The sequence below is a fragment of the Pterocles gutturalis genome, unplaced genomic scaffold (assembly GCF_000699245.1).
Source record: "Pterocles gutturalis isolate BGI_N339 unplaced genomic scaffold, ASM69924v1 scaffold13485, whole genome shotgun sequence".
NCBI lineage: Eukaryota > Metazoa > Chordata > Aves > Pterocliformes > Pteroclidae > Pterocles > Pterocles gutturalis.
In genome coordinates this window covers 33,834-48,969 of record NW_010138429.1, presented here as the reverse complement: position 1 = coordinate 48,969, position 15,136 = coordinate 33,834, and the positions used below count along the sequence as shown (strand labels likewise).

Genomic DNA, 15,136 nt, shown 5'->3' with positions numbered 1-15,136 from the left:
CACCCAAACCAGTCTGTGATTCTATGATCTTAGAGATGGATGAGCTGCATTGCTGGATATCACTGTGACACACCTTAGGAAATGCTCCCATTGGGATGCTCAGGAGAATATCTTCCCCCGGGGTTGCTTTTTGAGATCCAACTCATCTTTCCCTGCATGGCAGCAGCACAGGAAATAGTAACACGTTGTCTTTTATTCCTTCCTCTCCCAAACCCAGAAGCAAGCCTCCCTGGAGAAGACATTCCCGATGAGAACAAAAGCTGCAACTGCGAGTTTGTGACAGAAGATTTGACGCCAGGACTGAAAGTCAGCATCAGGGCAGTGTGGTAAGAGAGGGAGAGGGGGGAAGCGGTCTGGAAAAATAAATAATAGGGAAAACCAATAAATTTAAAGTCCAAGCAGAGGTGGCAAATGCTGAAATGTCTGTGCTGCAGGCTGTTTTTCCCCTGGGTGGCCTGCCCTCCTTTACAGAAAATTCTGCCAGAAAAGGCAATTTTTGCTGAGGGAAGGAATAAATGGAGAAACAGGAAAATCCCCTGCAGGGATGCATCCAAATGATCATCCTCACCAGCTTTGAGGTATAATGCTGACATTTCCAAAAGCGGTGCAGAGCAGACACTTGCACAGCTGACAGTCCAAGGGACATCGGGAACCCCCCAGTGCAGACAGGGCTTCAGACGCGAGCCCCCGCAATTCCCCTCCACTCCCCTATTGCCAAATCCTCTCCCAAACCCTCAGGGTTGGGATTTGTTCCGTTTTCCTTCCAAAGCAGCGCCCTGCAATGTTATCTGCCACTAAGCAAGCCAGGCTGCATCCCAGGGACTATATTTTGGTTTTTCTCTCTGTCTCCTGCAGCATTATGAGGTTTCTCGTCTCCAAGCGCAAGTTTAAGGAGAGCCTTCGGCCCTACGACGTGATGGATGTCATCGAGCAGTACTCAGCAGGTCACCTGGACATGCTCTCCCGGATTAAAAACCTTCAGGCCAGGCAAGAGACCCCTCTCTTTGCTTCATTTTTTTCACTGCTTTTTTTTTTTTTTTTTTTGTTCATCATGGGGGTATTGCCAGGGGAGACACACCTCCCTTTGCAGCTACAACTTGTTCTTTTTCTTCCTAAGAGAAAGCTTCAAGGAAACCATCGGTGCTTGTGGCTGGAACCCACAGGGATGGGCAGGACAGGGACCACACGCAGAGCAAGGGGGGTTGTGTTATGCTGCTAAAATTGCCGTACTGCCCACCCAAACGTAAACCACAGCTCATCCTCCCACTTTAAATTAGGAGTTTCTCTCGTTGTAGTATATCCCATGGGTAATAAGATGCGTATCTCTGTGGTCCTGGCAGGACAGCAAAGGTTTGGTGCCCCAGTCTTAAGGGTGATGTGGCTCATTTGGGACCTTTCTGGGAGTGATACAAAGAAGAGCTGGTGTGCTGCCTCCACCCATAGCAGCAGGGTCACAACCAGCACACCAGCTCTTATTTTGTGTTATTTTTAGGAGATGAGTTCGTTTGAGTAGGGGAAGAAATGTGAAAAAGGGACAAATGGAACACAGAAGGGCATTTAAAATTTCATTTCCCGCTGTGATCACCCGATTATTTCTCCCACAAAGAGACCCAGATGAATTTGGTCCCCTGACAGAGGATCTGAGCTAAACCTTTCTTGTCTGACCACTCCTCCCCCAGCCCTGATGTCCCACATCAAAAACCGGACCCCAAACCCCCAACACCTCCCCTCTGTGTTGGCTCAGCAGAAGTAGCCCCAGTTCTGCTGAGCTCCAAGAAGACCCAGAATGGAGGCAGGGCTTGGCCATGGGCTATCTCCAGTCAAAATAATATATCATTTACTTTTACACTTGGAGAGTTAAAGTATTGCCTTTGATGGCTGTGGCAGCTCAGCTTCCTCTGGAAGCCATTGGGGAAGTTTTTCTTTAGTTTCAAACCCATCTAAGTCCCTGGTAGAGTAAGCAAATGTGCAAAAAAATGTGTTTGGGTATGCAAGCAGCTGGGTATGAAAAGAGCTAACACGAAAGCCAGGAATGGAATAGGAAAATTGTCTCAGGAAGAAGAGGAATCTCTCTTCTGCCATTCATCTCTCAGAGACCATTTTAACTCTGGTTTTGATGTTCAAGCAGTGGTAACTTTCTCAGCATTTACACTGTGCATTTCCCATTTCCAGAGATGCAGCCAGAAGGTAAATTCTCCCCTGCGATGGAGACTAAAATATCCTGGAGAATTTCCTCTCTTTGAGCCTCTCACCCCCATTCAGTACAAATTCCGTGATGATAGATCCAAGATGAGTAGCTGAATCTGGAGAGAGAAGAGGAGAAGAAGGGGATTTTTATTTCCTAACATTAATAACCTGAAATGTGAGGCCTCCAGGCAGCTCCACAGTGGGCAGGGAGCCTTTGGGGTTGTCATCTCCACTGGCCCCAGGTGGGACACCCAAGTTTTCAACCCTCTGCGTTGGTGTGGCAGATTGCCTCACCAGCCACCCCAGTGTCCCATGGCCGGTCCTTCAAGGTGGTGTGCTGCAAAGACAAAGAGGTTTGGTTAGCTGCTTTTTTTGGAGGGTGGGGTAAGGAATGGCAGCTTTCAAAGACCAAACTGAATTCTCCTCTCAGCTGGACCCCTGGGACGACAAGGCTATCCTCCTCAGTGTGGGGAAGTCAAGAGGACCAGGAGCTGCTTTAAAATTTGAGATCCAGGGCTACCAGGCATCTTCACTGGTTTCACTGTCCCCACTGAGCAGGAGACCAGTGATGGTGATGGGCGCAGACCCGTTTGTGGTCATCTTTCGAAGCACTCATCGTCACAGCCAGGTGGGCACCCAGAGGTCCCATGGCTGGTCATTTCCAGTAGAGATGAAGGACCATCCTCTAGATGAGATGTGTGCCTGGGGTGACCATGGCCAATGTTGGGGCATGACCAACTGTTGCTAGAAGTACAGTGCACCCAGATGGTGGAGCCCAGGGAGGTTGTCATGGGGCAGCTCAGAGGACAACAGATATTTTTATTTCCCTTTCCCTCAGCAATCAAAGCACTGTGTTCCCCCTGCCGGTGCTGCTCAGCAGGGCTGGCTGCGACCTCCCGTAGCCAGGACTTTGAAGGATTAAAGCTGCATTCAACCAAATTTCTGGGGTGTTTACATGCACTTTCCTCTTTAATCATGAATGCCTCTGTCACTGTGGTGTGTCTGTAATGTGCTCTTTTCAGTGTTGTGTTCACACTGTCTCGTGTCTCATCCCGACACCTTGCCAACCATGGATGTCTCCCATTCATTGAGTTACACAATCCCGCAGCGTATCTCGCCGACTCCAACAGCTCGTGCTTCTCTGAGCTAGCTGAGGATGTGTTATCTAGCGCTGGAACTGAAAGGAGAATGAATAGATGTTGTTTCATATCCAGCCACCTCAATGGGGTATTGCTACACATGTGCAAATATATTCCAGAGGGTAAAGCATGTTGCCTATTATATCTGGGGCGGGGGGATCTCCTAATGAGGTTTCAGTGGTGCCTAAATCTCCAAATCTTACCCCAGGATGGGTAAGACTCTGGCTTTCACTGCAACCAGGTGGTAGGACAGAGCCTTCTGTTCCCAGCGGAATATATTTTCAATTTCTCTCTCTTCTTCTCTCTCTCTCTCTGTCCTTCTGTTTTTTTCAGTTGTTTCTTTCTGCAACTTTTCTGACCAACTTTTCTCTACGTGTTGCTTCATTATGCATTTTGCTGGTGTCTTTTTTTCTTATTTACTTTGCCAGGATAGATATGATTGTGGGTCCCCCGCCCCCTTCAACTCCCCGGCATAAGAAGTATCCAACCAAAGGATCCATGTATTCTTCCAAAGAATCTCCCCAATACTCACCTAGGTTAGGATTCACCAAAATGCCGCTTTCTCTGGATTTTTTTCATTTGCTTAATGTCAAACCCCTTTCATGCCAGTTATATGACGGCATTTATCGCTGAGCAGTGCAGCTTGCTAAATCATGCCTCAGAAGGACTTGCTACTCTGGGTGTGCTCTGGTTTAATTTCAGTAATGAACTTTCACACTAGGCAAGCCAAAGGAAAAAAAAAAAAGGGACATCCGTACAGCCATCAATAACCATCAGTTTCTTCAGCTAGTGTATTTTCTATTCCCAGTCTTCTTTCTAGATGTTAGGAAGCCAAATGATATCTTTTAAAAAATCTCATATTTTATCAGGCTGTCTTCAAATGTAAAAGGTGGAATATTTACCCACAAAGCCAACGTAAACTGAACAATCTGCTTTCTAAGAGATGAAACACTCCACATACAAGCTCAGGAGCCTCTGTTTGCAGCTGTTTGTACGAAAAAATGAGTTCGCTTCAGTGGGCAAAGTAAGAATGAAGTGTTTCACACCCGATAAACATAGTGGTCTCTTTTTCTTGCTTATGCAACTCTACCGACCACAGAGGAAAAAAATTGTCTTAAAATATTACAACCACAGGACTCATATTAAAAAAATTAAAAGATCCTGATTTTGCAAGGAAAAAGAAGAGCAGGAGTCAAACCCAGCCCTCAGTCACACAGCGAGATTTTTCTCATTGCCCTTATTAAGTTGTCTCCTTAGGTAACACCGCACCTGACACTGGTGCCATGAGGAATATTTTCATAGAATCATGGAATGGTCTGGGTTGGAAGGGATGTTAAAGATCATCTAGTTCCAACCCCCCTGCCATGAGCAGGGACACCTTCCAGTAGATGAGGTTGCTCAAAGTTGCTCAATATTCTCCCTGAAGTTCCCATCTGAGGGCTTTCTGGGGTCTGGCTAACAGGGCCATGAGCTGAGCTCTATTTTCACCTTGTGTGGAGACCAAAGGAGCCCAAGGCAGGTATAAATATTTGCCAGAAAAAAATTTTCCATGCACAAATATTAGGTGATTTTTAAATGCACCAAGCTTAGCTTCAAATATTTTTTTTTCTAAATATATTTGCCCTCCTTAAGAGCTAATACATGACAAATCTCTTGATTTTTATTTAAGCTGCTCTGAGTAATCTTTACACTAGAGGAATGTGAGTGAAAGGAATATTGAAAGCTTACCTTTTCCCACTCAGCTAGCTCAAAGATTAAAAAAAAAAGGAATTTTCCAGAAGCCCTGAGCTTTATGCATGGAAAAAAGATGCTCTCAGAAAAATGTTTTTCCCATTTCTCATCCCTGCCAAGTGGTAAGACCCAAAACTAGTCTTAAAAAATGAAATAACTTTCTTATCTTCAGCAGCATTTTGATTTAAAAATAAAAGTACATCTTCAAATGGATTTTGTTGTATTTAACCTGTAAGATTAGGTGTGCAACAAGCCTTCATGAGAGGCAAGATTTTCATGTGAAAGCTCGTGCCTTGTACACAGAGAAGGTGATTGAGGGGTATGAGGGGATATTTATTTTATTCACTCCAAATCTGTTGCTATGTCAGCTTAATGGATTTTTTCCCCCTGTTTTTATGGTTTGAAGTACTGATGGAGAGATTAAAAATCTATTTGCACATGCCCACTAGGCTCCTGGGACATTAAGACTTGTTTTTTCCTAGTTGCTCCCTTTTTTAATGAATTTTCTCATTTCTTCTTTCTTGAGCTGTGACTGAGAGGCTCCAGCAAGCAGCAGAGTGCAGAAGGCTGCTGAAATCTCAGCTCCCACCCATTACAAGGCTCACGCTGTGCTGAATTTTCAGCAGCTGCATCCTCCCACGGGCACCAGCGGGACTTGCGAGGTGCTCGATGGATGGGAACCAGAGCTCTGAGCAGCCTCAAGCCCAAATCCCAAGACTCTGGGTCAGGTTCTGCTGCTGACCTTCATCATCTCAGCACCGCGTAGGTCCGTGCCGTGGGGACACATGCTGTGAGGTCCCCATGGGCTCCACCAGCCTCTTTTTTTTAGCCTGCACACCCTTGTTTTAGCCAAATGTTGCCCAGATCATAAGAAAACACTCAGTGAGGGGGGAAAAAACCTGAGCGATGTCCCATGAGCTGTCTGAACCCCAGCATTGTGGTGTTCTCAGTTCAGCCAAAAGTTTTCTGCAAGTAGCTCCCAGCAAAGGCGGCTGGGGACTGGTGGATGTCCACGGCTGTGGTCTGGCTGAAGGTGTTTGCTCCATGCTCTGCACAGACAATCTGGATGAAATTCTTCTGGTCAGCTGATTTAACACAGAATAGGTGCAACCTCAGCTGTAATTTTTAGACAACAGATATTGGTCAAAATACCTCTAGAGCAAACTTTATTGCCACGTGAGGGGGTAAGCAGCCAGTCCTGTGACATGGATGAAGGGGGTTTGGCTTCAATGCCTGGATTGTGTACAAAAAATTAGAAGACATAAAGAAAAAAAAAAAAAAAAAGAAAAGAATTGACTATATATCCCCAAACACTTCATTTTTATCTCATTTGAGCCGTTTGACCTTTTGATGTCTGCTTCTGGCCCGAGGGGGACATATTACACCTCTTTGCATGCACTGTTGGCATGAAGCATAACGAAGCATGAGAAAACCTGCACTGTGGCTGATGCAAGACTTTACATTTTTTTTGTACCATTAGAAAGAAGGAAAGATCTCAAAGTTCATGTTAAAGAGCAACAACCCCCTTTCTCTCTCCCTCCCGAGCTAAGACCCAGCAGAGCCAGTCAAGGACAGCAGGTGGCACAGTTTGTCACCCAGCGTTAGAAATCTCTGAATCCTCTTCTGCCATGAAGGGAAAATCACAGGCTGATTCTTCCCTCTGCACGTGTGCAGTCGACACAGCCAAGACCAGCGTTGGGAAGGCACAAGGCTTCCCGTGGGATGTAGTGCAGAGGGAGGTTTGGCGTGTCGGAAGATTCGCGGTCCCTCGTCTCGCAGTAGGAACATCCACTATCCCCCTCTGCTTGCAAAGGTGGAACGTGTTCTCTCTTCTTCATCTTTTGAGCTTTGCCAAAACCCTAAACTCTTTTCTAATGGCTGAAAGGACCTTCTGCTTGTTGTGTGCTAGGCACAGGTGGGTTGGGAGCTCACGAGGAAATTTCTCCCTTCTTTTGCATCAGACAAGGAACAAAATGAATTTCGGTGCTTTGCTGAGGGTAGGAACACTGTCCCCTGCTCTAACTTGTGCTGTTGGAAGCAAAGGGGTGGGAGACCTCGAGAAGGGCTTGGTTCTCCTTCTTTCTACCCCTCTCTACATGGAAGTCAGTGGTCCACAGCTGCCCGCTGCCCCATGCTAAATTTCTCCCTTCTTTTGCATCAGACAAGGAACAAAATGAATTTCGGTGCTTTGCTGAGGGTAGGAACACTGTCCCCTGCTCTAACTTGTGCTGTTGGAAGCAAAGGGGTGGGAGACCTCGAGAAGGGCTTGGTTCTCCTTCTTTCTACCCCTCTCTACATGGAAGTCAGTGGTCCACAGCTGCCCGCTGCCCCATGCTCCATGCAGACCTCGAGAAGGGCTTGGTTCTCCTTCTTCTGCCCCTCTCTACACAGAGGTCAGTGGTCCACAGCTGCCCACTGCCCCATGCAGACCCTGCCTCTGGGGTGGGAGCTGGCTCTGCAGTTCCTCAGAGCTCTGGGGATGACCCCTGTGGGAGGCAGGACTGTGTTAAATCATAGACGTGGAGGGAATGAATCAAGCAGGAGTTCTGCTGGGTTCTGGTATCCATGGTATATGGGCGAGGGCTTCTGAAAGCTTTATGGATGAGCTCTATGAAGTTCTTCGGTCCTGCTTTTAAATCACAGCAGGTCTACTGGTTGTGTAGACAAGACAACATTTGTTGTGTTCTAAGCTGTGTCCAGCCTGAAGGTGGTGGAAGAAGTCAGTGCTCTCCTATATGACAGTAGTGATCACTCCATCTGGGAAGTGCCGGCTGGCCTCCTGTGTTCCTACAGGTCGTGTGAGGTTCACTTATGGGATAGCTCTTCTCTTAAGAGAGCAGAAGTCTTTCCTCAATTTCTGCAGGATTGGAAATAGTGTTGCACAAGACTCTCTCTGCTATTACGATACACCATGGCATGGCAACGTTCACTTTTCCTCTCTGTGTCACAGTCTGTCCTGCCTCCCTGCTCTGCCCAGCAGCTGTTGATGGGCATCTCGTTTCCATCAGTGGGCACATTTCAGTGCTAGTGCTGTGCTAGGTGGGATACGAGGACAGAACACCCTGATTTTTCTTGGCCTTCTGCAATATCCAGTAATAACCAGACTTAAGGACTCCTTAAACGCATGTCCATTGTTTTACTAGTCTACTTGCTTGTGCATACAGGAGAGGAGTTCGTACAGTGGCTGTACTACGCCTTGACTTGTGAATCCAAACCAAGGTAGCCCGAGGTATCCAATTTAATACCTCTTTGCTTACATGGTAACAACCTTGTCGTAGGATTTCTTGTGCTGTATGTCATGTCAGTAATTGCATCCCTCGTGGGGAGTTCCCATACATGTCGATAATTTCCTTCTCCCATTACAAGGCATGCGTATTCCTCGCATTTGTAATTATAGCACTTGGTGCTCCTTGTGCTCCTGTGCTTATAGCGCTGAGCAAAGGATCAAACACGACTTCTTAAACAGAACGGTATTCTGTCGCATCCCTGCCCAAATGAATTATCTTCTGGGATTAAAATTAAACTCTAAAATAATTGTTGGCTTATATTTTCTGTCTTTGGTGTGATGTGCTCATCCACTTCATCTCTTTGAGCCAGATCTTCTGGTCCTGTAAGCTGTTGCTCTAATACAAGCCAAGGGAGCCACGCTGGTCCGTACCCCCGGGTACCTGTCCCTCAATGTCAACAGCCAACATACGTATTAAGTCCCTGTCAAATGCAGAGAAAACAGATGGCTCTTGTGTTGGAAACAGCCTCACATCTCATTCCTTTCCTTGGTTTTTGTTTGTTTGTTCATTTTCCCCTGTCTGTCTGTGTTCAGCTCCTTCCTTCTCCTCCTCCTGGTGCATGGACCCATGGCCCACATGGCAGAACTGCATAAGAAGCATTTTGAGTTTTCTGCCCAAGATACCTCAACTTGGTTTCAGTCAGATTAATTAACCCTTCTTTTCCCACCGCCACCCTTAACGTTTGGTGCATTATGCAAGAGTAAACTTTGCCTGGCGTAGAATTAGGTCATAAACTGGGCTGCCGTTAGGCAGCTATTCCAAAACGGAGTTGCTCCCCTGATTTCTGGGGGATCAAGGAGCTCCAGTATTTAGTCTCCAAAAAATTTCTAATTTGATGCCTCAAATAAAATTGACTTCCAGCTTTCAAACCAGCTCTACCCTCCTCCTTCCTCCTCATACAGAGCTATGTATCAACCCAGGTGTTGAGACTGGGAAGGAGGACTTGCAAATGTAACGTGTGTAAAGAACTTAGTGGCAAACAACATGGCCAGTAGCTTTCGCTGCTGGTTTGGCAGGAGTGTCTTACTGGCTTGGAGCCCTGCTAATAGAAAGCGTCTAATGATACAGGTGTGAATTGCCGTAGCATTGAGATGAAGACAATTTGGTGATGTTTGGAGATTTATGACCAAATTCAGCCTTGATGTAACTCCACTAAAGCTGTTAGCGCTGCACCTGTTTGTCTGGATCTTAGGGCAAGCAGCTCGTTTTTGTGGGCAGAGAATTACACGCTTGCATTTGCACCGAGGAGAGGAAACTGCTGCAAAGACTGAAAAAAAATCCCATCGACATATGCTAGACAGAAAACTTGATCTTCCCCCAAAATAATAATTTCTCAGTGCAAATAAGAACTTAATGGATTTGGAAGAAAGCCAGTCAAAGAAATTCTTTGCAGCGGGTAAATTTACTGTGCATAATGTGCCAGGTTTTATCTGTATAAACAGAAACGGATAATTTCAAACTCTGCTAATACTGCTAGCGAATTTTGCATCTGAATTAACACTTCAGTGCCACCGCGTGTCTGTGAGTCATTTGGAGTGTTGGTTGGGAGAGAGGTGCGACAAGCAGAGCCCTCCTCGCCTGCTGCCTCCAACTGACTCCAGGTCCTTTTCCGGGGCGGGGGGATTTTCTGATCCTGGTAGAGTTGACCAGATTGTTGGGAGAGGATCCTCCATGACCGACAAGGATCGGACCAAAGGGCCAGCGGAGGGGGAGCTGCCTGAAGACCCCAGCATGATGGGCAGGCTTGGAAAAGTTGAAAAACAGGTATATTGGGTCAGGAGGGGGTTCTTATCAGAGGGTGTTGCATGCATTGTGTTGATTTTTTTCTTGCCTTATTTTTCGCTGGTGGGACATTACCTTTTAGAAAAAAAAAACAAGAGGTAAGAATATTTTTAAAAAGAAACAAGGTGGATGTTATGGAACTGCACTATGTGTCCTAGAAGCCCAAGTATTACTTTCAAAACAGGCACTTTGGAGTCTGTGACATGTAGTCTTTCTTTTTTTAGTGAGTTTGCCAAAAGTCTACGTTATTTTTTAAAATGGCACATTGGTTTCTTTGCCACCAAACTCATGTTTCAAGTGAATCCATGAGCCTGGCTGCTGTAGTTGCTGGCCTTGCTGAAGATGAAAATCTTCCTGGAGGGTAAGGCTCAGAAATCCCTGTGGCCATCTGAGCCCAGGCACACACCAAATGCAGCAAGGAGCTGAAAGCCATGGGATGTGAGTGTGCTGCCTTTCCTGGAATTTGGTGCATGTCAAAAACATTATAAGGAGCTTGAGGAAAACCCTGTAAAAAGGTAGAAAATTAAGATTTATTTTCAGACTAAGACAACTAAATATTTGCTAAAAGTTTTGGTTTGGTTTAGGTCAGTGTAGGCAGAGGTCATCTACGAAGCCCAGGGCCACACTTGTGCCTAGATGGGTTGGAAGTTGTTTCTACTCAGGACGTTCATGTGCTTCAACCTGCACGCAGTGTGTAGCACTGCAACTGTCGTGTTTTGCAGGTTCAGTCGATGGAGAAGAAGCTGGACTTCCTGGTGAACATTTACATGCAGCGGATGGGCATCCCACCAACGGAGACGGAGGCTTATTTTGGGTCCAAAGAACCAGACCCAGCACCTCCCTACCACAGCCCTGAAGACAGCAGGGAGCACATTGACAAGAACGGCTGCATCATCAAGATCATCAGGTCCACCAGCTCCATGGGTCAGAAGAACTTCTCTGCCCCACCAGCCCCGACCAACACATGCCCACCCTCGACGTCATGCCAGCAGCAGGTCTACCAGCGGCAAAGCCATGGCTCCTCGCCCGTCGGAGACCCCGGCTCGCTGGTCCGCATCCCACCTCCGCCCTCCCACGAGCGTTCCTTGTCCGCGTACAGCGGTGGGCACAGGGCGAGCTCAGAGTACCTGAGGAACGAAGACATTACAACCAAACACCACGAGAGTGCCATGAGAGACAGCGACACGTCCATCTCCATCCCCTCGGTAGACCACGAGGAACTGGAGCGTTCTTTCAGTGGCTTTAGCATCTCCCAGTCCAAAGAGAATTTGGACATCCTTAACAACGGTTGCTATGCAGCCGTGGCCAAAATCAGACCCTACATTGCAGAAGGGGAATCAGACACCGATTCTGACCTCTGCACACCCTGCGGTCCTCCTCCCAGGTCGGCCACGGGCGAGGGACCCTTCAGTGACATGGGCTGGTCAGCCCCCAGGCAGTGAAGCCTTCTCACAGCCACCGAGCCACGTCCAAGCACTGGCAGCTTCCCGCTCCAGCTGTCCAGGCGTCGAACTTCTCAAGGAGATTGACAGCTAAGGTTTTCCTCCTTCTAGGACATCCTTAGCTGGTGGATGCTTTCTTGCAGCTTACTCTATGGGGGGGAACGAGCAGGTCCGAGCCTGCACTTGTGGAAGAGGTCACGGTGGTGAGCGAACTGGAGCCGTGAAGTCCGTATTTCTTTCATACTCTCTTTCTAAGATCATTAGGTGAAATTATATCATGGTGCAGGGTAGGCAATTTGCATTTCTTGGGAACCTTCAGAAGTGCAGGGCAGGAATAAATCACCCAGCCAGGGCTTTTGGAGGTCACAATAACTGGTGGTTGACAAGCGTTAGGTGGGAATTGCCACGCCATGGCACTGGTGATGACACCTTTAGGTGTTTTGGAGTTGCAGAATGACCATGGGTCTGTTTCTGGCTTAGATTTCAGGTCACGTGTAATTAGGGGGGGTTGCTGCTCTGTGGTTCCTCATTAACCATCAGGAAGGTGGCATAATTCCAATATAATACATGGAAACATTGCGTAGGCCCCTGGAGGAGAGGGAGGGTGGCTGGAATATTGGCATGAACAGAAGACATGGCCTCAGAGTGGGACAGGTTAGGATACCACTCTGAACCAGAACAGGTTGGAAATGATCCCATTTTAGGAAATTGAAAAACTCAGAAAACTGTAGTGCAAGAAGAGAGACAGCCCATGGGGCAGAGAAATGAGACAGAGAAAGAGGACAAGAAACTGCAGGGCTGCAATTTCATGTTTTAAACCATGTATTATATTTAATTATCTCTCCTCCCGTTGACAACAGACCTGGAGGTGCTTTGGAAGCAAAAGCAAACCAAAGGCAACCCCTCTGGAGGGCTGCCACGGGGTGAAGCCATTCTCGTGGCCGTGCCGTTGTGGAGTCGCAGCCATGCCCGGCCAAAGGGAGGGGGTGGATGTGCAGGATGCTGTGGCCCCCGCGTTGCTGCAAGTGCTGAGCTCCATCCTTCTGAAGTCCTGTTTGTCAGAGCGGGCCCTTTTCTTACGGTTTGCATTGTGCCTGAACACTTTTGCACACACTATGCCCCCGTGAAAATCTTCCCTTTCTTCTGCTGCCCTGCCAAGAGTCTCACACCCACATTCTCGGGACGTCCTTCAGTTTTGTTGGGATCCCTCAAGCTGAGTTAAGAGGTGCTTCTTTGTTTCTTCACAGTATTTTGGAAGCCTCTTACCTGTGCTTGCCCACAAGTTGTGCCAATCCAAGTGTGTCCCATTCCGTTGTTGAAGTGTTTTCTCTTGGAAAGATCTTGGTGTCGTTACAGAGAAACTCAGCAGCCCACTCAAGCTGGGGGAAGGCGAGAGGAAAAGTGATGCTTAAAGTTTCTTTTGGGACCAAAATGAAGTCACAAAGTGATCCTTTACATGGATAGCTTGGTTGGGTTTTTTTGCGAGGGGGTGGGTCAGGAAAAGGGTGTTTGGGATCTGTCTCCAGGGCTGGGACTCCGTGGCCGGTGCTGTGCATCCCGTGCCCTCCCGTGCATCTCCAGCCCAAATCCCGTGCTTGGCTTCTCCTGGGGCTGCGTCTGTGATTTCAAACCCTGTCTCTCCACATTGTCCCTATGTTGTATCAAGAGCCCGTTAAGGATATTTAGATGACAACTTCATTTCTGCGTGGCCTTTGGGGGGTTGAACGTTGACTTGCTCAGGGTGAAGGGAGAATCACAGCTTTTCTCCCTCCTCCTGTTGTCTTGACCAGAGGCAGCAACCAGACCCAGGACAATTTTGGCCTTAGAGGAGATGTGGGTGCAGTCTGAGAGCTTGCAGACAGGAAATAAAACCATCCTTTCGCTAGTGCTCAGGACGAATACGCTGGTCTTCACCTGGGATGGAGGGGTGGGGAAAGGCTCTGCACAATTTTTCCATTTCCAGGAGGGGGAAACTTTTTTCTTAGAGGGAACCTAGGCTTCCAGCCATGCTAGTTCCTTTCTTTCCTATTTGATCCATTTTTTTGTAACCTCCTGCAAATTTTCCCTCTCTGCTTGTGCTCCCAAACTCCTTTTGGCTCCAGATTTCTTTGTGGAAAGTGAACCCAGTGATGCCCTTGACTTCCATGCAGAGAAACCTTCCGTCTTTGAGTGCAAAACGGCTGCAAATTGTGCAGATTTGCCCCATGTCTGTTGCAAAGTGAGGTGCCTTCTGGTAGAGCAAGAAATGTCAGCAGGTCCCAAATCAGACTTGGTGGCACGTGTTTTCTAGTGACCGCAAGAATGGAAATTGCACTGAGGCAAAAATCAACATTGCTCCAGCCAGCTGCACGCTGCAAATTTTGTTCAAGTCAGAGATAACAAAGATTTATTATTTCATTTGTTTGCAATTACTTTTTGAGGCCTGCTGGAAATTTGGCACAGAAGGGTGTGATATAAAGGCAGGAACTCTAGATGAGGATGAGGATGATGTTGTACAGTCCTATTGCAGCACAGGTACATGCCTGGTTTTTAATATAGGAGGCACAATTTTTGCGGGATGTGATTTTCATCGTGTTCTAATTTTGAAGCCCCGTTGAATGTCCATTTCCCGGTTCTTATTGCAAAATCCCCTTCTCCTGCTGGAAGAAAGCAGATACTGCCAAAGCATCCTGGGGAGAAGCAGTTCCACTGTGTCCTCTGACTTTTCCCCAGGCTGAGATCTGACAGTCTTTTACCTTCTTTAGGGACTGCGTAGGAAGAATTGTGTTTTCTCTTTTCAAGTAAGCTGCTACACCAGAGTTTATAAAGATCTCCTGACTCGTAGCTTTAAAAGCTGTTGGATTTGTCCCACAGTCATTGATAACAGAAAATAAGTTTTATATATATGCAGCACAGATTCTATCTTGCTGCTACAAATTTCACATAAAAATTTTTTTGGAAGGTGTGAGAAGTATTCCACCTTGATCTGTGGCATCATTTCCAAGAAATTCTGACACACAGCTCCATCCACAACCATGCCATGAATTGTCAGTTCTCATTCATCCAGGCAAAAAGGCTTGACCTGGATTTTTGGGTTAATTTACACCAAAATTAGCTCCAAATAATGCTTCTTATTTCCATTAAATGATTTATGCCTGCGTGAATGAGAACAGAGCCTGCTCGTTACTTATTGACATCAATAATTTCATTCCTGTCCTAAATCCTAGTCCAAGTCTTCCTGCAGCGTCTTCGTTTTCAATCCCTCGGTTCCCCCATGCCTGTATCACACACTCCTGGTGGTAATCTGCCCAAAATGTCTTAACCACTAGATTAAAAGAAAATAAATTGGGGGTTTTTTTTGCTAATGAGGCAGTCCCAGTGACAAAGACCTAGAAAAGGATGGACAGGCAAACTGTCCCTCTGCTGAGCCTCTCTGGGGCTGGGCTTTGCTCCCCTGCTTCCTCCCAAGTCTGGGTCTGTATTTTCTGGAGGACGGAAACAAGTTCTAGACAATGCCAGGTGTGGACGCAGGGGACCAAGGGGAGCTGCAGAAGATGCGAAAGCCAGATTTCCAGAAGGCCATCCTGAC

The 15,136-nt window shown here is 47.1% G+C and overlaps 1 protein-coding gene across 1 annotated transcript; it reads left to right on the top strand.

Annotated features, from left to right (window-relative positions):
• Window positions 1-217: 217 nt before the first annotated feature.
• On the top strand, window positions 218-11,568 carry LOC104468768 (potassium voltage-gated channel subfamily KQT member 2-like; the record flags this gene model as incomplete). The annotated part of the gene is made up of 4 exons (XM_010083009.1): window positions 218-326; window positions 856-987; window positions 9,985-10,108; window positions 10,849-11,568. Coding segments are annotated over 4 exons (1,085 nt in total), but the record flags the coding sequence as incomplete, so codon positions are not given.
• Between the last annotated feature and the right edge of the window lie 3,568 nt (window positions 11,569-15,136).